This window comes from Pipistrellus kuhlii, unplaced genomic scaffold, assembly GCF_014108245.1.
Source record: "Pipistrellus kuhlii isolate mPipKuh1 unplaced genomic scaffold, mPipKuh1.p scaffold_m20_p_23, whole genome shotgun sequence".
Taxonomy (NCBI): domain Eukaryota; kingdom Metazoa; phylum Chordata; class Mammalia; order Chiroptera; family Vespertilionidae; genus Pipistrellus; species Pipistrellus kuhlii.
Window position 1 is genome coordinate 7402888 of NW_023425522.1, and position 24030 is coordinate 7426917.

At 52.5% G+C, this 24030-nt stretch overlaps 1 protein-coding gene across 2 annotated transcripts in view; it reads left to right on the forward strand.

Annotated features, from left to right (window-relative positions):
- The window catches only part of STX8 (syntaxin 8), a 218425-nt gene that overhangs the window by 190186 nt on the left and 4209 nt on the right, over positions 1 to 24030 (forward strand). The window contains exon 8 of one of the 2 annotated variants that reach the window (XM_045586531.1): positions 22353 to 22393. The exons of the other annotated variant lie outside the window; for it this stretch is intronic. Within the exon in view, the coding sequence (XP_045442487.1) occupies positions 22353 to 22378 (26 nt within the window). The 3' untranslated portion in view covers positions 22379 to 22393. Of the gene's footprint in view, positions 1 to 22352; positions 22394 to 24030 lie in introns of those variants that run through there. 2 annotated transcript variants of the gene reach the window in all.

The window sequence follows — 24030 nt, forward strand, 5'->3', positions numbered from 1 at the left end:
TTGGGGCATGTGAGGAGGCAACCAAATGATGTGTTCCTCTTACATCGATGTTTCTCTCTCTCTCCTCTCTCCTCTCCCTCTCTGTCCTCTTCTCTCCCTTCAGCTCTCTCCAAAAATCAATGGAAAAAAATATCAAAATATCCTCTGGTGAGGATTAACAAACAAAAAGAATGAGGCACTAAAAAGACATCTAAAAGCTCCATGTGCATGGATAGCCGTGTTGAGTTGTAGTTTCATCAAACAGGAAGGACCTCATCATTTTATTGGGGACCCAGATGTCGTATCTGTCAGGTCTTTTCTCTGCTTCGTCCCTTTCTGCCAAGAGGGCTCTGCTGTTGGTGTCTGGGAGCCTCATGGGGGCGGGGACAGTGAGCTCACCATTTCACATGAAAACTGATACTTAATCTCCATTTCCAATCTCTTGTCCATCCCTTCCTCCTCCTGAGCCATCGCCCCATGTTCGGAACCCCTTAACCTGATTTCTTCACTGAGCCTCTTCCCTGAGAGGCTAGTGAAGAGGTGGTTTGCCTGGTCGTGTGGGTGATGGGGGACCTGGGATGGAACTGGTCCTCATAGAGTCTTAACCAGTCCCCCTGCTCTCAGCTCCTCCTTCAGAAATACCGGCCCCTCCCATCTCTGAGCCTTTCCAAGGACCCAGCGCACCAGTCAGTGTTCTATATTGGGTCCTGTCTCTCCATCACTGTTCCATGTTTTACTCTAAGTCATTTACCACCTGTCCATTTACTTTCAACATTTGATCAATGTACCTGGCTGGATATCATTCTCTGCCCTATGCTTTCGGTTTATGGGTTTGTACCATGTTCCCCTGTGGGTGGAGCTGGGGAGGGGCAGAGATAACCCAGGGATGTGTTTGCTGTTTCACAGAATCAGCATATTGCATATATCACTCCAGCCAGCCTGCAGCACAGCCTGAGGCAGGCATGCTCTTCCCTCAGTGAAGATAAAGCAAAGACCTTGGGAGGTGCTGCCCTGGTCAGAGCTGCAGTTGGGACCCAGGCATCCTCTGGAGCTTGCATCACACTTCCGGTCTCTGAGGCCGCTCAGGGACTCCTTCTCACCACACCCCACAGCATTAATCAGGGGTACATACCACACGCAGTCCCGGGGGCCATGTAGTCCAGCTCACCAGGCTTTTCCCTTTGTTCCCCGAAGCAATTATTTCTTTATTTCACTTAAAGGCCTGGTCTCTGCAGCTGCCGTGGACAGCTTAGAGTTGTCTGAGGCTGAGGACGGGAACCAAAGCCGTGGGCTTACAGGCCATCAACTTGAAAGATGCATGGAGGTGAAATACCGCTGCAAAGCCTCCCACAACCTGTGCTAAGCACGTGCTTTTTTTCTGTCCGAAAAGAAAAAAAAACACAAAAACCATGTGCACTCTGTGCATAAAAGCCGTCAGCTCAGGCGGCATTCAAGACAAGCTCTGTTTTAACCGCCCACCCACCGCAGACAGCATCGCCTCCCCAAGCCAGAACACTCGTGTTGCACTCGGACGTGTCGGAGCCAGGGGTCGGTGCATGTGTGTGGGCTGAAGCATGTGCCTTTCTGTCTCGCCGTGGAGAAGAAGCCTGTGCTAACAGTTCAGGAACTTTGTTTTCGTGCGGAATATTTAAGTTGCAGGTTCCAGCCTTGCGGGGTGTGGGCAGAGATCTGAAATCGAGGCAGCAGACGGCTGAGGGACTTTCGGAGTTCAACGTAGACTGACCGCACAGGGAAGCGTTCAAGTGGAGTAGTGGAGATTTTATCCCGCTTAGGATCTTGCCCGGTTTATTTATTTCTCTCTCTCTCTCTCTCTCTCTCTCTCTCTCTCTTTTTCTAGCTTCACCCAGTCTGCTATTTCCCTTGGCATTCCCAAAGAGGCTCGCCGCCTGGCTATGAGCAAGTGCGAAGTGCAGTGCGTTCCATGGGAATTCCAGAAGGGGGTCATTACAGCTTCTCAGAGGCACTGAGTAAATTAGTCACTTTTGAGGGGAAAAAGTGAAGGTATTGTGTGTCTTTAAAGTATTTGTTTTCCTAAGCGCAGATGCCTTAGCAACTCTGTGTGAAGACAGGTTTATTTCGGCAGGATTTGTGGTAAAACAATGTGTTCATTTATGACCGGGCGATGCTACATGTAATAGTTTCATTTGCAATTTCCAGGCATGATATAACCGGCCATGACCGTCCCAAAAGACATTCTGCCACTTTGTGTTCCTTCCCATCCAGCGATCGATCGCCGTTTGCAACTACCAGAGTTGCGCCCCTGGGCATCCTAGATCTGCCTCGTGTGGGGAGAGACAGGGCACTCTGTTACCCATAATGCTCTGGGCTTGCCCTGGCTTTGGGAGGCAGGGCTTGGAGAAGCAAACGGTCCGTGGAGGTTAGGTCAGGCACTGCAGAGAGCAGCCTCGGGCGCAGGGGACCCAGATGTCCCGGATGCCCCCCTTGTCACTACTCCGGATCTCCACCTCAGTGTCTCCTGATCCGGGTTGTTTTATGTCCAACACTTGCAGATTAGAGTTTGGCGGCTCATCAGCAACAAGGGCAGTTTTCTGTTGACCATATGTTACCAGTGGTGTTGTTATAAATGCGGATTCCTGGACCTGACCCCAGGTTTACTGAGCCTGGGTCTCCAGATCCTGAGGCCAGGGAATCGACTCTCCGTTCTTAGACGAATTATATTGTCCATGGCCATCTTTTCCAAGTCTCCTTGAAGACAAGGATCACATGATATTCTTACTAAAAATCCAAATTCCAGCACCTCATCCCGGAACCACTGATTCAGGATCTCCCGAGGGGAGGGGCTGGGAACAGGGGGCGTGGGGCCCAGTGTCACAGAAAACTTAAGATCCTGGGGCCAAGGTTGCCTGCTGGAAACCATCAGAGGGAGGAAACCACGCCCCACCGTGACTTTGAAAGACTCTGCATCTGTTAATTAAAACATAAAACTAGCAAGAGACGGAAGAGGACCGAGGGTCTTTGGGTCCCATGCACGTCGAATCAGGACTTTTTATTTATTTTTTTATTTTATTTTTTTACCCATTTACCTGTTGCATTTCTGAGAACTTTCAAAGCTTTCAATTCTCCTAAGTTCACGTCAGGATATAAAATCAGTCCTTCTTCTGCTAGTTAAAAGATTAGAGACAACTTGACATTTATTTTCTTTTCATTATTTTTAAAAATACATTTCATTTGCTTTGACTTTTCAAAAGCAATAAAATATGCCTTTTATGCATATTTTAAAGAAAAAAATTTTAAACACTTGTCATTTCTCATATCTTCTGAAGTTTTTGGTTTTACCTTTATGTAAACTGTGAGCTTCTGAGGTTCAAGAGCCATGGATGGCTTCTCCCTGGCCCCGGGTGCGGGTCAGGGCCCAGCATGCTGAACGGATGCTGCATGGATGAGAGAAAGAGATTTTATTTTCCTTCCTAGGTTTGTTCTCTTTAGCTGAGACTATCAGAGTTACACTTTCTCTCTTTCTCACCCTCTCTCTTTCTCTTTCATTCCCTCTCCCCCCTCCAGGCCTCCGCTTCTTATATGTGGTTGCTTATTGGTTTACTAATTTGAAGATTTATGGGGGAGGCAGAATGCTGAGTTTTCTTTTTAAAAATGTAAAACCGAGAGACAAAACATACAATTGTGCATACCTGGAGAGAGATGTCCAGATCCCCCGTATCCTGTCGGGGAAATTTCGTTGCATAAATGGGTCACTATTAGTGGATGGAAAAATTAAGTTAACTGGAATCCCCAGTTCACCCATTGTGCCCGTTAACTGAGGTATTAGTGTCCTGCTCAGACTCTCAGAGCTATTAAATTAAACGGTCATGACATGGAACCTCAGAAAAGTCTTATTGTTGTCTAGAAAGATTGTGTACAGGTGTTGCTCGCCTGCTTCAGAATAAGAAAGGCCTCAGTATTCTCAAAAATCATTTCCTCTCCCGAGGAAACGCACCCCAGCGAAACTGCCTTTTCCAGAATAGTAATTGCTGGCGCTCCGCTTCAAAAGGAAACCCGTGCATATGACTCGGGTCACAGTTTCCATCAGGCTTTTTGGACTAGACAATAATAAATTTGTGTTTGATTAATAAAATAATTCCAGAACTAGAATTTAATCCCTGCAGACAGAACTTGTTGGAAACATTTCGTTGCTTAGGAAGGTTGTTTTTAATTTTAAAGGATGCATGCCACGCAAGCTGATGAAATGGAGGGGTGGCGTCCCCTCCATCGCAGAGGCTCTGCGTTCATTCCAATTGGCACGGTGCGTCCTTTGCTTGACCCCCGTGAAACGAACACTCTGAGAATTCTGGTTCAAACACAGAAGGTTGAACAGTTCTAGAAAGGAAAATCCTCCTTCACTCAAGAACAGTAACTTCTAACTCTCCACAACCGCCTGTGGGAGGGAAAGGGACCACGTGGTGGCAGAGGGCTCGGGAGTTCCTCCCGGCGGCCGTGGAGCTCTGCACAGCACCTCCTCTCGGGTGCTGGTCGCTCTGGGGCCTGTCGCTGTGAACCCCATTTGTCCTGTTGGGGACACCTGTCCAGTGCTCTGCACCCTTCGTCCCTGGAGCGCCCATCTGGTTCCACAGCAAGCACTTCAGTGCTCTTGCTTCATCCTGTGCCAGGTCTGAGGTGCCATTGGCTGGGCGACCGGCACTCGCCGCTCTCAGCCCCACAGCGCCACTCGCTCGTTTCACGTGGTCAGGTTTGTAAGTCCAGCTCTTCCCCGGACCCTCCCTCCCGGTCCCTCCTTCCGGTGGGCGTGCTGCCGCAACTCTCGGTTCTGCTCTGGGCCAAGGCGGTTGCCAGCGCAGTGTGAAGCACAGGGAAGAGTGACCTTCGACACCGCGAGAAAGAGCTGAGTCTAAGGACCAGGGTGATGCCGATCGATAAGAAAACAGAAACCTGGAGGCACTGATGCTTCATCAATAAAAAGCATGGCTTCCCCTTACAGGCCTTCCTGTTGAAAACTCTCTTGCCATCTTTAAAACAATGTAATGTTTGAAGGAATATAATGAATGAAGGCATGCATCCTAGGTTGTCAAAGAGGAGGGGTTTAGTAAGAAAATACCATCAAGTACCAACCCAAATATTTTCAAATGTTCAAAAACATAGAAGGGGGCATGGGAAAATGGCATCGCACTGAGCTTCTGACATGAGTGTGGGCAGAAAACCGCAAAGAGGGCCTTGCCAGGTGGTCTCTACTAGCCATGGCTGGACCCACACCTGAGCCTCTTACCACTTTTATAAGCACTCCAGGGGACTGTATCTGCTTTACATTTAGGATACGGACAGTGGATGCAGTTCCCCCAACCCTCCCTCTCCAATCCCAGAACGAGAGCTTTTCCTCAGTGGTACGCTAGCCCAGCAGAGCTCTATGTAATCCCAGTGGAAGAAAAGCAAATAGTGTGCTGTCAAAACTTGCTCAACACAATACCCAAGAGGCCCACGCTGGACGCGTGATCTTCTCCAGCCCCGCTCTTCTGTCCCTGTTTTCTGTTTTGATGAGCAAGACCACCAACCACTCAGTTTCTCAAGCCAGATTTCTCAGTTGTTCCTGACGCTTCCCTCTCGCTCAGGCCCCACGTCCAAGCACACGTCTGTTCTTGCTGATTCTCCCTCCTTGTATCTGTAGAAGTTGTACTCTCAGTCCTTCTGTCCTTCAGATGCTGTCGCCTTCAGGATTACTCATTGTTTCCTAACTCATCTTTCTTTCTTTAACTCCTCTCCTTCCCAATCTGTTCTCCACACTGAAGCCGGTGTGAGCTTTGGGAAATGTGGGTTTGCTATATCAGCCCTTTCCCCCACCACCACTTCTCCCCACTAAGTGAAGCCTTTCAGAGGTCCCCATTGCCCAGGTTACTCGTGACAACTCTCGGAGCCTTGTGTGTCTCCTCTCCTGCGGGTCTCTCGCCCGCACACAGCTCTACAGCAGACGTCACAGAGTTACTGTTTTGTGCCCAGCAAGCTCTGTCTTCCGAGCCTCAGATTTAGACTGCTCTTCCAACTGTGTATTGACTACCTTAGCTTGAATCGCTGTACAGCATGGCCAGAACCCCCTCATTCTCTCCATTTCAGGAAATGGCGCCATTGACCTGGTTATTCCAAGTTGAAATCTTGTTTCCTCTCCTGCTATCATCACAGCCTTCTTTCTTATCCAGAAGAAGCTCTGTTAATTCTATCCTAAAGTATATTTCAAATGCCCCATCTCCACTGCCACCACCCCTCACCTCACCCTCTTGCCTCATGCTGTGAGAGTTCTCTCAAGAAGGCCTTCCAGTCTGAGAACTCCCCAGGTATTCTGCGGTTACTACTCCCTCCAACTGGAATGGTCTTTGCCCAGCTGCTGCTGTGGTTTTTTTTGTTTTTGTTTTTTTTTTGGCCATATCTTACCACTCCCTTATGGTAGCTCTTATCATAGTGCCTCATTTGTTATCTGGGACCTGTAATTATTTCATTGTGTGGTTATCTGGATGTCTGTTTCCCCATTAGCATGTAACTTCCTTGGGGCCAGGTGTCAGTCCTTCTTGACCACTATTCCCAGCACCTAACATGGTACCCAATACAGAATACCTTAGTGATAGATGGAGAATGCCTAGCTTCTCTCCTCTTGACTCACTCTAGGTCCCATCTGGAACCTTTAAGTCCTGCCCTCACTAAGCTTCACCAGCTGCCATTTCCCACCGTTCCTTCTCTTATGGCCCCACCAACAACCTATGCCCCATAAGCTTCAGGAGTTTTCATCAGATACCATGGTGGGGACATTCTCCAGAGTGACCAGGAAGTTACCTAGAAAAGAGTGTCCTCTTACTCACCTTGACTTGTGGAGACTTCCATCTTGGTTTTACCTTCAGGCACTGTAGAAGCTGGGTGTGAAATGGGGTGGGCGCCAGAAGGTGACCGACTCAAACGGACCTTGTTCATGTCTTAAATGTCTCACGATGATTTCTAAAGGACACAAGGCCTTCCAACCATCTTACTGATGACTCAAAATGTATTCCTTTAGTCAGATTCTATCTTTTGCTTAAAGTGCATATTCTGTAGCATGAGATAGATATTTATTACACTTTTGTTCTTTGGGAGGTCTTTTTGGTGGGGTGGGTTCACATAGGGACACGTTACCGTTGTTAGGAAGCAAGGCAGACCTGCCAGCCTGCTCTGCTCCTTATCTCCTAGTTCAGCTCCAGAGAGAAGAACCTGATTGCCCAGTTCAGCTTTGCAAGCCACGCTAAAATGGGCAGGGGCAGCTGGCCAGCCTGTGGATTGGCGGACCTGTCTGTATGCCCACGTCACTGGCTCACTGGGTGGGGTCATGGGGTGCAAACCACAGCTGCCTTGGCTCACCCTTCAACCAGAAGTTTGGTCCAAACAGATCCCATCGGAAAGGGCTTTGGGCACACCATAAAACATGTCTGATAAAGACTCCGTAATAGGACAAGTGAATGTTTATTGAGCACTTACTATGTTACAGAGACTGTGCCCAACTCATTATGTATGTTACTGTTCCCTAATGCTATAGGTAAGACCCAGACAGGCAAAGTAGCTCGCCTATAATCACACCATTGGGCAGGGGGGTAGCCAGGATAGGACCAAAGCTGTATGGCTGTAAAGTCACGGGCTTTTTCATTCCTTACCTGGCAGGGACACTCTATGAGTAAAGATAGGAAGACAGCGTGTCTAAGTGGGTCAATTTGGAAAAGGGAGAATGACAGGGAGAGGGACTAAAGGAAGAAGCAGAGAGAACAGCAGCGGCCTCCCAGCACCAGGCACTCCAGCCTCTACTTAGGAGCGATGGGGAAGCCCCCGGGATACAGGAGGTCAGCCTAGGAGGTGAGCGCTGAGGAGGGAAGTCCCCTTGGGTGCCGGGGTGAGAGTGGAAACCTACCAAGGAAGAACCCCAAGGGGTGTGGGTAAACCGCTCAGCCCGGAGAGTCTGGAGAAGAGGGTTCGGTGTCAGCAGCAGCGGCAGGAGTGGAGGAGGTTGTAAACAGACCAGTAACTGTAAGAGTCAGGCGATGAAGGCGCTGTGGTTCCCGTGACATGGGGGCGTCAGGAAGAAGCTGCTGGGCTTTAGGAGACTTTTTAAACAAATGCGGCTAGCACCCATAAACTTGGTTTGTTGTTTTTGGACACTGGCAGAAGGGATGAACAAGCCAGGCTGGTTCCAGATCCCTTTTAGAACGTTGGTTGAGACCTGCCTGCCACCCAGTCCAGTGAGCAGGTGACAAAATCTGACCTATGATTTAGTTGCCATGCAACGTGGTAGCTGTGCTGAAGCTAGTTGGCAGCCTTGACCATTCAAATAAGAAAAATTACTTCCTTGCCTGACATTATTATAGAAAAGTCTCCTGACCAGCCAGCCAGTTAGGGTCATCTCCCCAGCACCAGCCTGAGATCATCACGATGAAAAGACCATTACGATTCAGTTACTCTGATCGAATATTCAATGTCTTCAGAGAGAACAGAAACACAGCTGCACCTCCTAGCCAGCAAACTGTCAGAGGGACCACTGACGGGCCCACGGCCGAGCTCGGCAGACTAGAACCGGCGGGGCCGCTAGGCTGAGGTCTAGCCATGTAAACACTCGCCTGCTCCACGGCGGGCTGAGCGGCTTGGGTTTCCAGGGCGAGATGCAGAGCGAGCGGGGAAATCGCCAGCGCAGGAAGGCCTCAGGCCAATTATGCAATTAGCCAATCGCCTCCGCTGGCCTCCGCATTTGTTTAGATAAATTTTGAAATCATCAGCGAGCTCTTGAGCCAGATTCCTCTCTGTGAGGAGAAAGTCAGACTATACAGAGCGCCACACAGCATGGGTGTGGGACAAGTTCCGCCTCCCTCCCCCGGGCCCGAGCGGAACCCATGTGGAGAGACCTTGGCTGCGTGTGGCCCGGCGGGTCCTCGCGGGTGGGGAAGGGAGGGCAGGGTCACCGCCCAGAGGTGGCTACTGGAGCCGGACCGCGTGGCCAGGGCTGCCATAATCACACTGCCTGCTGGGCCCTGTGGCAGCCCCCACTTCAGGGCTCCCTCCCAAAGTCCCTCCCCCCCCCCCCATTCTGGCCTGTAGAGGGATATTAATTAGCAAAGACTCGGGCTCCAGGCGAGGAGGGCCTTGAGTCTGTTTGTTCCAAGGAGATGACCTTTTGGACCCAGAGAGGAGAAGCGGGCTCCGGTTGCTTTTATGCGGCACGCAGAGTGCTTCCCACGTATCTCATTTATCCTCCTGACACCCCTCCGAGGTCCGTTTGTTTGCAGATTTCTGCAAAGTTATGATTATGCCTATGGATTTGAGTTCCTGGCTCTGTCATTCTAAACCTTGAGTCTCATCCCCATCTCACTTTTCCCAACATAACTAAACCCTTTGGGGAATGAAATGTCTCAGGCTTTAGCCCAGCCAAAGGGTGATTTTTTTGGGCTCCCCGCCCCCCCCCCTCCTCCTTTGTTGTTGTTAAGTTTGATTTATTACCACGCATTCTAGCCAGGCTCGATGGATGTTCGGAATATTATAAATAATGTGGATTGAAAAGATTGTGCTGAAATGTTTATTGCATTCTTAGAAAGAGAACAAGGCACAGCGCGGAGAGCGCGGCCATGGCGAGGGAGGGGCGTGAGGAGGGGGAGGCCGGGCTCGCGCCTAGGATATTGCGAGTCAATAAAAGACAGTGCTCGGAGCGGAAAGCTCGCCCTGCAGTCCTGCTATCAAGAATGCAGGAGTGTTCCAGGGGTGTAAAGAGTGTACTTCAGGAATGTCAGGGCCATAAGGAACTAATCACCAGGCATTCCCGCTCTCATTTCCTCACCACAGTTAGCAGGGAGTCTGCCCGGGCGTTAGCGCCAGCTCTCCAGCATGCTAGCTTGGGGGACCCTCTGGGGACTCTCTGGGATGGCAGGCAGCTGTGACTAACTGTGTGTGAGTGACAGAACATCTCCTCTTGGCGCACTTCGCACCCAGTGCCTGAGCATCCCAGTTCTTCCTTCTTCAGGCATCCTAGAAACACAAACGGTATCCAAGGCCAGGACTGTCACCCTGGCCGCTTTGCAGTCCAGCCATTCCATTAGAACCGAACCACCAGCGTCTTCCGCCATGCACTTCTCGTCTCGGGTTCTTCTTCCTCGCTTGGGCCATTCCCTGGGCTCCTGGGTCCAAGACGAGGGTCAGAGTTCCTTAGCAGGGGAGGCCATCTGGCTCAGCCTGATGCTAAATAGAAAAGTCTGGCGACCCAGCAGGGATGATTCCCTGGCTCTCCCATTTTAAGTGAGAGCAGCTTTTGGCCACTCCGGCAGCTGCCGTGGTCCTGCAGACCTCCTGGTGCAGCATTGCCTCTGTCAGAGGAAATGAGGCCAAGGTAATACTGGTGTGGGATCGGGGCTGAAGTGTGACAACAAATGAGTTTGTGCGTCAAGCACGACTCTGGCTGCGCCTCTTCCTCGGGGGGGCTGGGTCTCCAATGACAGTCCAGGGTGCCGCTCTTGCCCCCAGGATCGTGGCCTCCCCACCAGCTGGGGGACCCTGCTCATTGTCTTCCTAGTGCCCAGAGAAAGCCACGACACCTCCTAGCACGTTAACAGGTGGTATTTGATCACATAGTGCAGAGAACTGCCGGTGGACTTTGGATCCTAACCTCCACACCAATGGTTCTCAGCCTTCAGTGCTACAAGAATTACATGGAGGGCTTGTTAACACCCAGTCCTGGGCCCCACCTCCAGAACCTCAGACTCAGGAGGTGTGAGGCAGCCCCTAAAGTTACATTTCTGACCGGCTCGCCATGATGCCCATGCACTGGAGGTCATGCCCCGAGCAGCACTGCCCTAAACATAAGCATGGCATTTCTAGCATCCGGTGATTTTTTTGAGTAATAGCCTTCTCTGGAATATCTGCAAATAGAGGGTGATAAAATGTTACAGGGACTGAATGAAGTCAGAACTGGAACTTTTGGATTTGACACAAAAGGGGTCTACTTGGCTGAGAATTCTGAGTCTGTATCATCTGTGTTAGAAAGAACCCGGGATGTCTGATAAAATCCCAGCATTTCACTAAAATGTAACTCTGTTCATTTATTTGAAAGATACACATAGAATATATTATCCTAGAATTTTATATGCAAATTACTAACCACTAATGGGCAATATATTTTGAGTTTGGCAATACCAACTGTACTTACTTGTACACTTTTATACTAGTAGTTCTTTAGAACCAGTGCTCCTTAATAACCCAATACATTGATAGTTTATACTCATTCATTCATTCATTTGTTTTTCAACACATATTTATTGAACACTCATTATGTGCCAAGTATTGTTCTAGCTGCTAGAATCTCTCTGCATTAATTACCACCAAGTAAAAATGCCATTTGAAATCCATGCTCCTGATTCTTAATATCCAAGCAATATTTGAGCCTTAACCATGTAAACAATTGAGTAAATCAACCAAAATACAAAAACATGATGTCTGTGCTGGTCAGCTACCTCAGAAGGAACCTACAGACCTAAACTAGGAACCCAGTCAGTTTACCTAAGTAATATGTTTATTTTGGTAATATTTGTGTTCACCATTTAGAAGAAGCCTAGAATAGCAATCCTAAGACTGCCTTGGGCTTGAGAGCCACATGGCACTGCGGGGGGAGCGTTTCTGAGCTGAGGCCTAACGCTGCTGTCGTGTGCGGGGTGCATAGAAGCCTGCAGAGGCTTGAAGCCGCGTGAACCCTCCCTGCCAGGCGCAGAGACGTGAGGAGGGCAACGTGTGAGAATGAAAGGCCAAGGAGGGGACACTGGGTTGTTTCACTGGAAATGTGTCATAATTCAACTTTTTAATTTTCCTTTGAAATTATTTCTGGAATATCTGACAGACCAACACATGTAAGCCCACAAATATTTTTTTCTTTAAAAAAATATATATATATTTGATTGATGTTTTACAGAGAGGAAGGGAGAGGGCTAGAGAGTCAGAAACATCGATCAGCTGCCTCCTGCACAGCCCCCACTGGGAATGTGCCCACAACCAAGGTCTATGCCCTTGACCGGAATCGAACCTTGGACCTTTCAGTCAGCAGGCCGACACTCTGTCCACTGAGCCAAACCAGCCAGGGCAGCCCACAAATATTTCAAAGCCAAATCTGTCATTTTGAATTGTCTTACTTCTTCCCAGAAGGGTAGATCAGGAGAAGTTGATAACATCGTTTTAATATTCTATACAGACACTTTTATTATCTGCACCAACAACACACATTTGAAGGGCAGCTGTTCGGTGGATTCATGCCTAGGATGTGACTGCCAGTTGCCTCATTGGCTGGAACAGGCTGGTGTGTGGCCCTTGGTACTCAGTTGTGTCATTGGTGTGCCTTTCTGTGACTGTGTTCTATGGTCCACACCCTTTTCCACCTCACTGCCTTCAGAGGAAGGGAAAGGAGAAGGCCTTCTGCCTGGGTGGGCTTCTCCTTAAACAGTGACATGAGCTACTCTTCTCAGGAGCGTATTCCCACCCGCTCCCCTCAGGTGCAGCTGTGTCCTGGTCTTCTGACTCTGCTGCATGCATCCTTGGGCCTCGGGCATGTCTGTTCATCCTTCTTGCCGATAGAATCTTTGCTTAACAGTTTTAGGCCAGTCATACTCCGGAATGTCTAGCCAGGGGTCTGTCCGTTGTTCAGTGGGCATCACCAGAGCTGTCGGGTTCTGAGGGCACCCAGTGCCCACTCTGCGTTTTCACTTAGAAGCACCCACCTTGGTTGCTACCTTGAGAGTCACCACCACACTCGGCGGCATCCCCTCTGCCAAGGCCAGGTTATGGCTCCTCGGATGACGTGCTGCTCCCAGAGGCTGTGTCAGGGACGGTGAAGTGTTTGAGGACAGTCCTGAAAGGAGGTGACGGCGTGGCCGCGTTCCCCGCCATGAAGGGAGAGATCTTCACTGCACGGTCCAACTGTGCCTGCAGTGTCGCCGTGCACCGGGCGTCGCAGCCCTGCAGCCCGACTGTCCCTGTTGGGCCTGCGTATTTCCCAGATGGAGCAGCGAGCTTGGTGCTACTGAGACTTTTGGTAGGAGGCCCTTTTCGCATGCCCCAGTGCAGAGGCCTTCTAAGGCTCTTTTCTGTTCTCGTTCTACCAGTGTCAGTGCCGCCCACGGGGCTCACAACTCTGATGGCTCCCTTCCTGCTGCTGGAAAACCGGCAGCCGACCGTGCGTGCACCTGTTCGTTTTCACTCTGTCCTGCCGCGGGCACCGGCTGCAGCAGCGCGTTAGTGACGGCAGTGCTCCCGGGCCTGCGGCGGAGGCCTGGGCACCTGAGCAGAAGATGCCCATCCCTCCTGGAGAGCAAATGGAAACCGCCCTGCCCTTCGCTGCGTGTTTTCATTCATTCCGGCTGACAGGCCTTGGGAGCCTTTGCATACGTTTCAAAGTCTTTTTCCGTGATGGAGTTTGAAGAGTGAGGTGGGCGGATTTTCAAGCAGAATGTGGCAGCCTCGGTGGTTACCCTGGCACTCGTCATGCCTGAGGGCAGGAGGCTGGCCAGCCCCTCCCAGCGCCCCTGTCTCCTGCGCTCTTGGCGTGTGCCGTGGGGAAGATGTGCCGGCTAATGTGATCACAGAGAGGGGGCAGCTCAGAGTGTCTCCTGTCCAAACGTTAAGCTGTGAACGCCCCTTAGTCGCAAGAGAGGTTTCCAGTTGGTAGTCACCGCAGCAGCGGTCGCTTGAGAACATGCATGTTCCAGGTGGTGTGTGCTCAGCAAGTGCTTGAGCTCGTTTCTTCGCCAGGACCAGTCTGGGAGCTCAGGGTGGTAGTGTCCACCTGAGTCTAGGCTCCGAGGACTGGGTCCCTCCCCAGTGACAGCCCCTTGATTGGAATGAAGCCAACTGGCTTCCAGGCTGCAAAGGGGGAAAGCCTGTACTCACGTGTACACACACTCACACACACACACACACACACACACACTCAACCACACTCACACTCACACAATCACATTCACACACTCACACTCACAAACACACCCACACTCACACTCACACCCACACATACCACACTCACATACACAACTCACACTCACACAAACACACCCACACTCACACTCATACACACACTCTCTCTCACACTCACATTCACACACACACACACACTCATACACTCACACACTTACACTCATACACACATGCACAAACACCTTGATACTCACACACACACACTCTCACACACATACACATGCACGCTCACACCCGACCACACTTACACACACACTCAAACTCACACACACATCTCATACACACACTCACACTCTCACACCCACACTCTCACACACACACACACACACACACACACACACACACAGCCTCCGTCATCCTGCTGCAGCTGGGAAGTGGCACACTGGGTAGAGGTCAGTGGGACAGAGTCACTGTCGCCTGACGGTGGCCGCTGGAAGCAGGGGCCTTTGAGCACAGGAGAGCTCATTTCTCCGCTGCCGGATGGGGAAGGCTTCACGGCCAGCCTGAGTGATCCTGACATCTGCTCTGGTTATTTGGGAAAAGACTCTGCTCTTAAAGTGAAAGGGCCCCGTCTGACTCTCTCTCCAGCCCTTATTTTTCTTTTCTCCCACAGCTCTTAGCAGTCATCTTTCTTCTGCTCTCGGTTATATATAATCCGTGTCACCTTGGAGGCCACAGGAATGCTGGGATTAGTGGGGGCAGATGTGGCCTCCCAGATGACAGAGTGGCTCCCCACCCGCAGTACCAGGGTGGTGCTGGCTGTCCCCGCGTCAGCGAAATGCCCTCACCAGGGTCCTCGAAGACCTGGGGTGTCATCCTGCGTCTGTGACTTCATCCTCCCTCTCCCGCCACAGCTAGCTGGTGACCCTCAGCCAGAGCTGAAGCGGAAGCCCAGTGAGGCGGCCGGCTTACGCACACTCTCCAGCGGGCGAGCGCCGGGAGGAAGCGCTGTGCCGCTGCTCCCTGTCCGACCCCGTGGCAGATCCTTGTCCCGCAGGCCAGGCGGGCACAGAGTCCCCACCAGGTGTCCCTGCCCTGGAGGGTGCTGGCGCCCACGGACACGCTCTCCCTCTCCCCTCGCCTCTCTGCTCCATAACAAGTCCCTTTTCTGTTTCCAGTTGTCATTACCTCACCCTCATTCCAGCAGAGCTTCGTCATGTGTTATTCCTACGCTCACATATTATTAACGTTCAGGATGCCAGTCTTCTGATGCCCGTAGGAAGGCACCCTAATCTCCCCGAGACGTTTCCAAACCCCGCTGTGGGGGGGCCGGTTTCTGGAAAACGTTAGCCCTCCTTCCCCACGTGCTTCTAGGGCCCGAGGGAAAGGGACCGTGCCTCCGAGCTGCCGCCTCGCGGCCACAGCACCAAGAGGATAAGCTTCATTCTCTTTCTAGCACGTAACCAGCACACTGCACAGTTTCCTTACTCTGGTTTTTGTCTATCTTTACCCACTGCACCCCTTAACACACACACACACACACACACACACACACACACACACACACACACACAGCAGCTCAGTGAGGCAGAGGCAGGGGTTCTCATCTGTTTTGTTCGTGCTGTGTCGCCTGTGCCTAGTACAGTGCCTGGAGCCCTGTTCAGGCTCAGTCAATACCTGTTACACAAATCGAAAGCCGATAGAGGGTGCAAATCCAGAGGTTATAAATGCCTTCTTTGCTTTCCTAACCTCATCAGGAGTGGGGCCTTCTGTTACATTTGTTGATTAAATGTTTATCGAGCAGCTAACGGTAGATGCGGCTCTTAGGAAAAGCACTGCGGTGGCAGGAACAGCGTGCATTCCCGGGGACCTGCCTCACCCAGGGTGTGCCCTGGGGAGGACGGGTCCAGTGGAGGGCTTGTCCGCTGCGTCTACACAGAGGAGCTCTCCTGCCCGTCTTTGCTCCACTGTTTGCCCCAGAACTTGAGTGCCTCTCCCGCTCACATGGACTCCTCGGGGCATCTGTATGTTTCCCACAGCACACACGTGTGACATTCCAGGACACGGACCGAGCGAGAGCCGGGTCTCCGAGAGGCAGCAGGCACTTCGGGACCTGGCGGAGCGCAGCAAGGAGCCCTCTACTAGAGGTGTCGAACTCAATCAGAGAAGGGGCCAAAATCTAAAATCCAGCCTAAATTGTGGGCCGAATGGTTTACTGAACAGTCATAAACTGTCATTGTGATGGAAACGCAGCGGAGTGCAGTGATGACAGCGCGGTGCGGGTCACATTGCAAGGCCTGGCGGGACAGATTTGGCCCGCGGGCCTTGTGTTTGACACATGTGCTAGGCAGTAAACGGGCAAAGCGAAAGGGTTCTCGGGTTACTCACATTTTTTTCCAAATAATTAGAGACAGTTACTTTTGCTGATGGTGTCTTTATGGAAAGGTTTTGGTTACTGTAAGAGGAAATGACTGGCTCATTTAGGTTAAACAACATGTAATTTATCTGGATGATGTCGGTTACTTGCAAGAACCTAAGGGATCCTTGGGCCAGCCACGTCTCAGGAGGAGTCGGAACACAGGCATGTCCTGGGACCTTCCGGCCGCGTTTGTGACCGAGCCCAGCGCTGCTCGCCCCGAAAGCCAGAACCCCTGGAGAAGAGCGATCCCCGCCCCCGCAGCTGTATACAGCAGAGGCAGGTCAGGGGGACAGGCGTCCCTCCCTCCCTCGCCCAGTCCTATGCCTTTCTGAGGTTTGGAATTCAGAGACTCCGTTCAGATCTACCACCTGGTAGCCTTTTACATCTTGGTCAAATGATTTGCTTTAATAAAATAAAAATAAAAATCAGCAAGACAGGTTTGGCTCAGTGGATAGAGCATCGGCCTGCAGACTGAAAGGTCCCAGGTTCGATTCCGGTCAAGGGCATGTGCAAGAGGCAGCTGATCAATGATTCTCTCTCATCAATGTTTCTAACTCTCTATCCCTCTCTCATCCTCTCTGTAAAAAATAAAAAATATATATATATTTTTTAAAAACCAGATGGGTGATCATGTGCTGTGTTGAGAAAGACCTGTGACGATGCCCCCACACTCTGCCCAGCCTCCCTGTACCTGAGCGAGGACCGGGCAGCAGCGCTGCTTGTCTCGCCCAGCCCGCATCCCCGGCCGATGCCAGGCGGCCGCTCCGGTCCCGGGCCCAGCTGAGGGCCCGGGGCGGTGAATCCGCAGCCCGCCTGGAGCCATCCAGAGATCTTTTGACACTTAGTCAAGAGGGAGTTGTCAAAACAAGATATCCATAGCAGAGGTCCCGGCTGTCTTGTCAGAGACACTTGGATCCCTGCCAGACTCCAGACGGATCCCCGGTCCCAGGGGCACCGTGCGGGCAGGGAGGGGACATCTCTGAGCAAACAGTGATAGCGCCAGCGAATCGGCACTAAATTATCGACGTGACAACCCGCCCCGGGCCGCCCCCGATTGCCAATGTGACGGGTTATCTATCTGCAGTAGGCCTCTGCCGTGGAACTGTGGCCCCTGCCGGGCTGAACTTATTTCGGGGAAGGGAAATGAAGCACCCTTTAAGTAAGGTGACCAGATTTTAACATTGGTAAAGCGGGACACCATTGGCCAGGGTGGGGGTGAGGGGAGGGGGTTTCTTGATTAAAAATTTGGTCCATATGGAGCAACCAAAATTTTCATAGAACGCAAAAATAGTATTGTAATATATTTTTAAAAATTTCAACATAAGTACAATTTACAAATATAATAAAACATTGTGTATAGTATTCTTTTATTCTTTGGCATACTTCTCATTTGAGTGAATTCTAACAACTGATCAACAATGCGACCTTTGATAAGCAGATCTCGATAATCAGTTCTCAACAATTATTTGTTATGATTAAAGTTTAACATTATAAAATTAACAAAAATAATATAAAACTCCTATCTTGGCTAAATAGACACATGACCGCCGAAAACCATATAATTCCCTTCCCGTTCTCCCGCCGTTCCCTAGCTTATCATGCTTTCTTTCCAAAAATCGGGACTTTTTTAAAACGCTGCGGGACACGGGACAAATTGTTAAAAAGCGGGACATCTGGTCCTCTTACTTTAAGGACAAGCATGGGGGCGGGCCTAGAAACGAGTGGGCACATTCCGGCAGGAAGCAACGACAACGGCCGAGTCTTTGCTGGCTCTCAGAGGAGGTATCCTCCGCGGAGCGCTTTTGTTTTGCCTGAGGAAGGCTGCGTGGGTGATCTTTCTGCCTCTCCCGTGAGGCCGGGAGCCCCCAAACGGGCCAGCGTGTGCCCCTCCCTGTACCACTGGGCACGGCCCACAGCAGGCGCCCAGTGAGCACCCATCCGGTCGGGCTTCGGCACGGTTGATCTGACCGTCAGGGGCACGTCTCCCCCGGCACAGTGCCCGCGTGGGCTGTGCACTGGGACCCCTTCCTGGGCCTGACTCTCCCTGGGCTATGAGATGAGCTCTCCCATGGGACTGGCCAGCTGAGTGCTCACCTTCCGCCCTGTGGCTGTGCCCGGGAACCTGCGTCTCACCAGGCCTCGTCCGCTCCTCTGCCTGCTCACATGGTCTTACTTCCTTTTAATTTCCTGTTTCTGGGCAAGTGCTTTTCTCCTCCTCCCAGCCCCCCTGCTCTCAGGTCCCCATCCCCGGTTCCTGCTCTCCTCCTCTCTCCGCAGCACACACCTCTCCTGCTCTCCTCTCCCCTAGCAGCGCCTTCCCCTGCGAGTTTTTCTGTGTATGTGGAGCGTTACCGCTTGTCTGCGCTGAGAGGGCACCAGCCCCAGGGACAGGGAGGACGCATTTGCCCCAGGCGGGGTCCGGCCGGCCGTCAGAGGGCAGGACTGAGTGCCAGTGTAGGAAGGTCTCTGTCGTCCCATGCCACCTCAGCCCAAGTCTCTCCTAGAGGCACGGGGCCCCGGGCCTGCCTCCCCGGAGAGTTCCCATCGATGGAGTGCCCGCTCAGTTCTAGAAGTCTCGTACTTCATCTTGTTCAGCATTTCTAGGCTGCTTTCCAGATGCTGGAACTCGGAGTAAAGGAACATCCCCAGAGTCTGATAGCCAGAAAGTGACAGGTCCCCCAGACTCCTACAACCAGTGTCCCTTCTACCACGTGACCTGTCCGCGGAGATCCGTGACCTCAGGAAAGAGACATTAACAGTCACCTGAGTGTAAAGATGGAGGCCGAGGGGGAAGAGCGGCAGCCTGGCTGTGCTTACCTGCCTCCAGGGGCCACGCCCAGCCCCGCCCGCCCAGGGCCTCGCCAGAGGTGCGGGAGCTGAGCCGAGTGCAGCGCCTTGGCCGGGGGAGAGGGGAGGGGATGCAGGGATGGGGAGAGGCAGAGGGGAAAGAGGATGTGAGGTCCGCAGAGGAGGTAGGCAGCCCCTGAGCTGAGTGCACGGAAGGTTCACCACCAACAGAGGGCAAGCCTGGAGGGGTGGCGAGGGCCCGCTTAGCCAGTCAGGGAAGACGGTCACCGTGTGCCATGGAAGCACTGGTGTGGGGAATGAAAATGTGAGACCTGGTGGGAAATCGTCCACGGACAACTCGGGGCCTGCCCCCCACCCTTCCACCTCCCCTCCCCCGTTCTGGGCAAACCCAAGACCTGTGGTGGTTTCCCAGCTCCGCTGAGCTGGTGGGCGCTGGAGGCAGGTGGTGGGGGCCCACGCCTGCGGCAGTCGGCAAAGCAAACAGCCCCGAGCCGGCCGCCCAGGCCGAGGGGCATCTCCAGGGTGGCCGAGGCCTCCAGGCATCCGGCTGAAAATCAGAATGTCAACATGCACCTGTGTGAACACACTGCGTCTACTCTTCTCTTAGCTTATTTGCTCAGTAATGGGATTAAAGGGAACATTTACATGAACTTTTGAAAACAAATACGTATTTCAGTTTTGTCTTCTCTCCTGCTTATTCCCCGCCTTAACTCGGGAATCGGCTGCAAACGTCTGACCAGTGAGAACCGACGGGCTAATACTTAAGCAAATGTCACCGCACAGGCACAGCTGGGCCGACACCTGCAGGATCCTTGCAGCAAGGTCCCTGGCGGGCCTGGGGGTTATCAGTGCGTGAGAGCTGTCTGTCGGCCCCGGCAGCTCCCCTGGGGAGAGCCGCAGACAGCAGGAGAAGGTCTATTTTGGTTCAAACAACCAATGGCAGATGACTAGTATGACTTTCCTTGTGATACACAAAACCAGGTAAAAAGACTTGCAGATAAACTTGCCCTTCGTATCCTCTCCCGACACCCCTCACCCTCCCTGCCCCTCCCCTCCCACCATCCTAATCTCCCACGTTTCCTACAGCTAAAGGGGAGAAGTGTCCAGTATAGAGGTCTCTCTCTCTCTCTCTTCACCCCCCCCTCCTCTCCCCACCCTTCTTCTCCCCTTCCTTTCTAGTAAGCAAGGAGCTGTTGCCTACACTCGGCTGTGGCAGAGGTGCTGGCAGCACAGCCTCCACAGCTCGCAGGCCTCCAGTTTTCACTGGAAAGAAACGGGGACCGTTCACCCAGAGGCACAGTCCTCAGAAAGCATAACTCTGTTCCTGAGAGACTGCGTTTCATATCCCTGCCCTGTCCGAAAAGAAGTTTATTTTCTTACATCTTTTTTTATTTGCTCTGAGCTGGACTTTTAAATACTGTAAGTGGCTGGGTAATACTCATCTGGTGAACTGACCGAAGGAAACAGTCATCTCTTCCCGCCCCCGTGAGCGGCTCCCCATGGGCCCCCTCCCCCCCCAACTGCGAGGGGCGCTGGGTGCCCGGGAGGAAAGCTGCCCCGCCAGGTGCCCGCCTCCCGCCCACCCTCTGCCCGCCCGCCGCCGCCCGCGGGGCTGACGAGGCCAGAGGAAGTGATCCGCTGTCAGGAGCTGGCCAGGTGTCCCCGCGCCGGGCTGGGGGCAGAGAGCATCCATTGTCTAAGAAGTTGGCAGGTTCCCAGATGTTCAGCTGTCTCTCCTCGTCCCGAAATGCCAGCTATTTCCTTGGCTGGGGTGGATGACTGGTCCCTGAGGCGGAAGCATTCCTCTGAGGCGGGAGACGGACGTGTCCTCTCTCCCAGGTGCCTGGCTGCCATCAGGTGCTCCTGGCACCGCGGGCGGGCGCTCAGGCCCTCCCACCGGGACAGGGTCCTGCTCTGTGCAGACACCTCCCGCCTCCGTCTGAGAAACTGTGAGCCCCACACTGCGTGGTGGCGGCGTTTTCTTTCTAAGGATGTGTTGTTAGCGATCCTTACTGGTGTATTTATTAGGAGTGGATGGGGATGTGCCTCAGAATGATGCACGGGCAGGGAGCGGAGAGGTGGATGGGTCCGTCTTTGTTAAAGCCGAGCGATGCAGTCACCACAGTGCATCATACTCCCAGCGCATCATACTCCGTCTCCTTTTGTGTTTGTTCACAGTTTTCACCACAAAAAGATATAGGAAGGAAGGGAGGAGAAAGAAAAGGGAAGAAGAGGAAAAAGAGAGAAGAACCTCTTTATACCAGATTTGCAGCCCAGTGAAGTCTGGGCCTCTCCCTGATCAGCCCCACACAGGCCCCAGTGCAGAGAAGGGGCGAGAGCAGCCCAGGGTCAGTCCCACCGGTTCAGTTCCAGCGCTTCCTTTTGCTATCGGCCAGGGTGGGGAACGTTTCTTCTGCCCAGGGCCATGTGGATATCTATAACCATCATTCTCAGGCCATAAAAATTACCAGCTTAAAAATTAGCTGCTGTGTTTGATCAAACATTTCATTAACTCACCCCTCATGCCTTGGCAGGGCCAGACCAAATGATTTCGCCGGCCTTACGTGGCCCGCGGGCCGGACGTTCCCCACCTCTGCTATAAGGGGCTTAGGGAGGGGAGCCACCTCCCAGGACCCCCTCTCCCTCCTCCGGAACAGATGAGAGTCCCCTGCTGCTGAGAACTCGCCCGGCGACACCACCCCTCCCCCCGCACATGGCAGCCAGTGCCGACCTGGCAGTGAGTGCCCCACCCGCAGCCTGGCTGGGCTCTCCGGCTTCCACAAGACCCTGCCTGCGCCCCTCCCTCTGAAACCCTGTAGAGGAGAGAGCCTCCATTCAGGAGAGGTGCCAGGGCTGTGGTCACATTCCAGGACAGCCACAGGCCTTAAGGAGAGAGGACTGCGGGGATAAGGTGTGTCAACGCCTGTTCTTTGTCCAAAGGAATCCAAAGGCCACGGCTGGCTTTTGCTTATCACTGTCACTTGCCATCTCAGGAGGACTTCCTCGCTGGCCCTCTGAGCACAGCCGTTTGCTCAAACCTATTGAGGACCTCCTCCCCGGAGGCCCCTGTTTGTTCTGAAAGGGTTTGAAGTGTAAGAGTCTTATTAGGCATTGCTCTCACGGTCTCCCTTTTCATCTGGGGACAGGAACCCAGTTTATCACACATTATCAAGTGACACTATCTCTGGTGTCAGTGGCTGAAGTGCATTTCCATTTTTCACAGGTATTGTGTGCCCTGCCACACCTTGACTGTTGGACAATTTGTATAACAGTTTCTGTCAAAGAGCCATCAGAAGCTTAAAGAGAAATGACGAATTAACAGTAGTTCCAATGGGCCCGTCCACCCTTCTGAGAACCCTGTGCCAGCGTTTGGAGACCAGCACTGAAGTGTCTCTCTTCTTGGCCTCCTGACAACCTCCCCAGCTTCTCTCTCGCTCCCGACCATTGCTTCTGTGTCCTTTGTATTGGCTCTTGTGCCGGCCAGGTACTCAGTACGTTATCTTACATAATAAAAGTGTAATATGCTAAGTGTCCAACTGAATCCATCAACCGCTCAACCAGTCATTATGATGCACACTGACCACCAGGGGGCAGATGCTCCAACCAGTAGGTTAGCTGGCTGCTGTGGTCCAGCCAATTAGGACTGGACAAGAGGGCCAGACACGCCCTGGAGCCCTCTCATGGCTCCTCTCTGGCCAGCAGACCTCTTGTGGTCTTTCCCCGGCCAGCCGGCCCCCATCAGCTCCGATTGGGACTGGGCAAGATGGCCCCAATCGGCCCTGATCACCTGACAGGCCAAGGGGCCCCACCTGTGCATGAATTCGTGCACCAGGCCTCAAGTTTGCTACATAAAAAAAGAATGTGCTGTCCCCTTTTGGGAGCCAGGCTCTGCCCCCAGCACTGGGGGTCGGGTGGTGGATTAGACAGGCACAGTGCTGGACACCCATGGGCCAGCGGAGGAGCTAGTCACTGAGGACCTAAGCTAGGATGTAGGAAGGGCCACGACACACAGAGAGAGAGGGACAGCAAGAGCGAGGTCCACTGGAGGTCTGGACATAGCTCCTCGAGGAAGTGACACTCATGAGATTTGGGGGATGAGGAGGGATTAATTGGGCCAAGAGTGTGCAGCCATGTCTGGGCGAAAAGAATGGCAGGAGGACAGGCCGGGAGGCGAGCAGGAGCTCGGCCCGCTGAGGACCAGGGTGGCTAGGCCACAGGTGTAGGGTGGCCTCAGGGGTGACAAGGGCCTTCTAACTGCTGGGGAGGGTTTGGACTTGAGGTGAAGCTATCAGAATTCGTTGTTGTGGCCGAAGCCGGTTTGGCTCAGTGGTAGAGCGTCGGCCTGCGGACTGAAAGTCCCAGGTTCAATTCCGGTCAGGGGCATGTACGTTGGTTGCGGGCACATCCCCAGTAGGGGGTGTGCAAGAGGCAGCTGGTCGATGTTTCTCTCTCATCGACGTTTCTAGCTCTCTCTCTCCCTTCCTCTCTATAAAATATCAATAGAAAATATATATATAAAAATAAAATTTGTTGTTGTGAATCCTCACCTGGGGATATTTTTTCATTGATTTTTAGAGAGAGTGGAAGGGAGGAGAGAGACAGAGTGAAACATCAGTGAGAAAGAGGCACATGGATTGGTTGCCTCCCACACACACCCTGATCAAACCTGAAACCCAGGTACATGTCCTGGATGGGAATCAAACCCGGGACCCTTCATTCCACCGGCCAGTGCTCTGTCCTCTAAGTCAACCTGGCTAGGGTGCCATCGGAGAGTGTGAAACCAGGAAGCTGTCTGATCCAATTCCCATTCCAGCTGGATTGGGGGGGTGGGCTGGGTGGCAGGAGCGGCAGCTCAGTCCCTGCAGTGGCCCAAGCAGGAGACGTGCAGGCTCTTCCCTGGG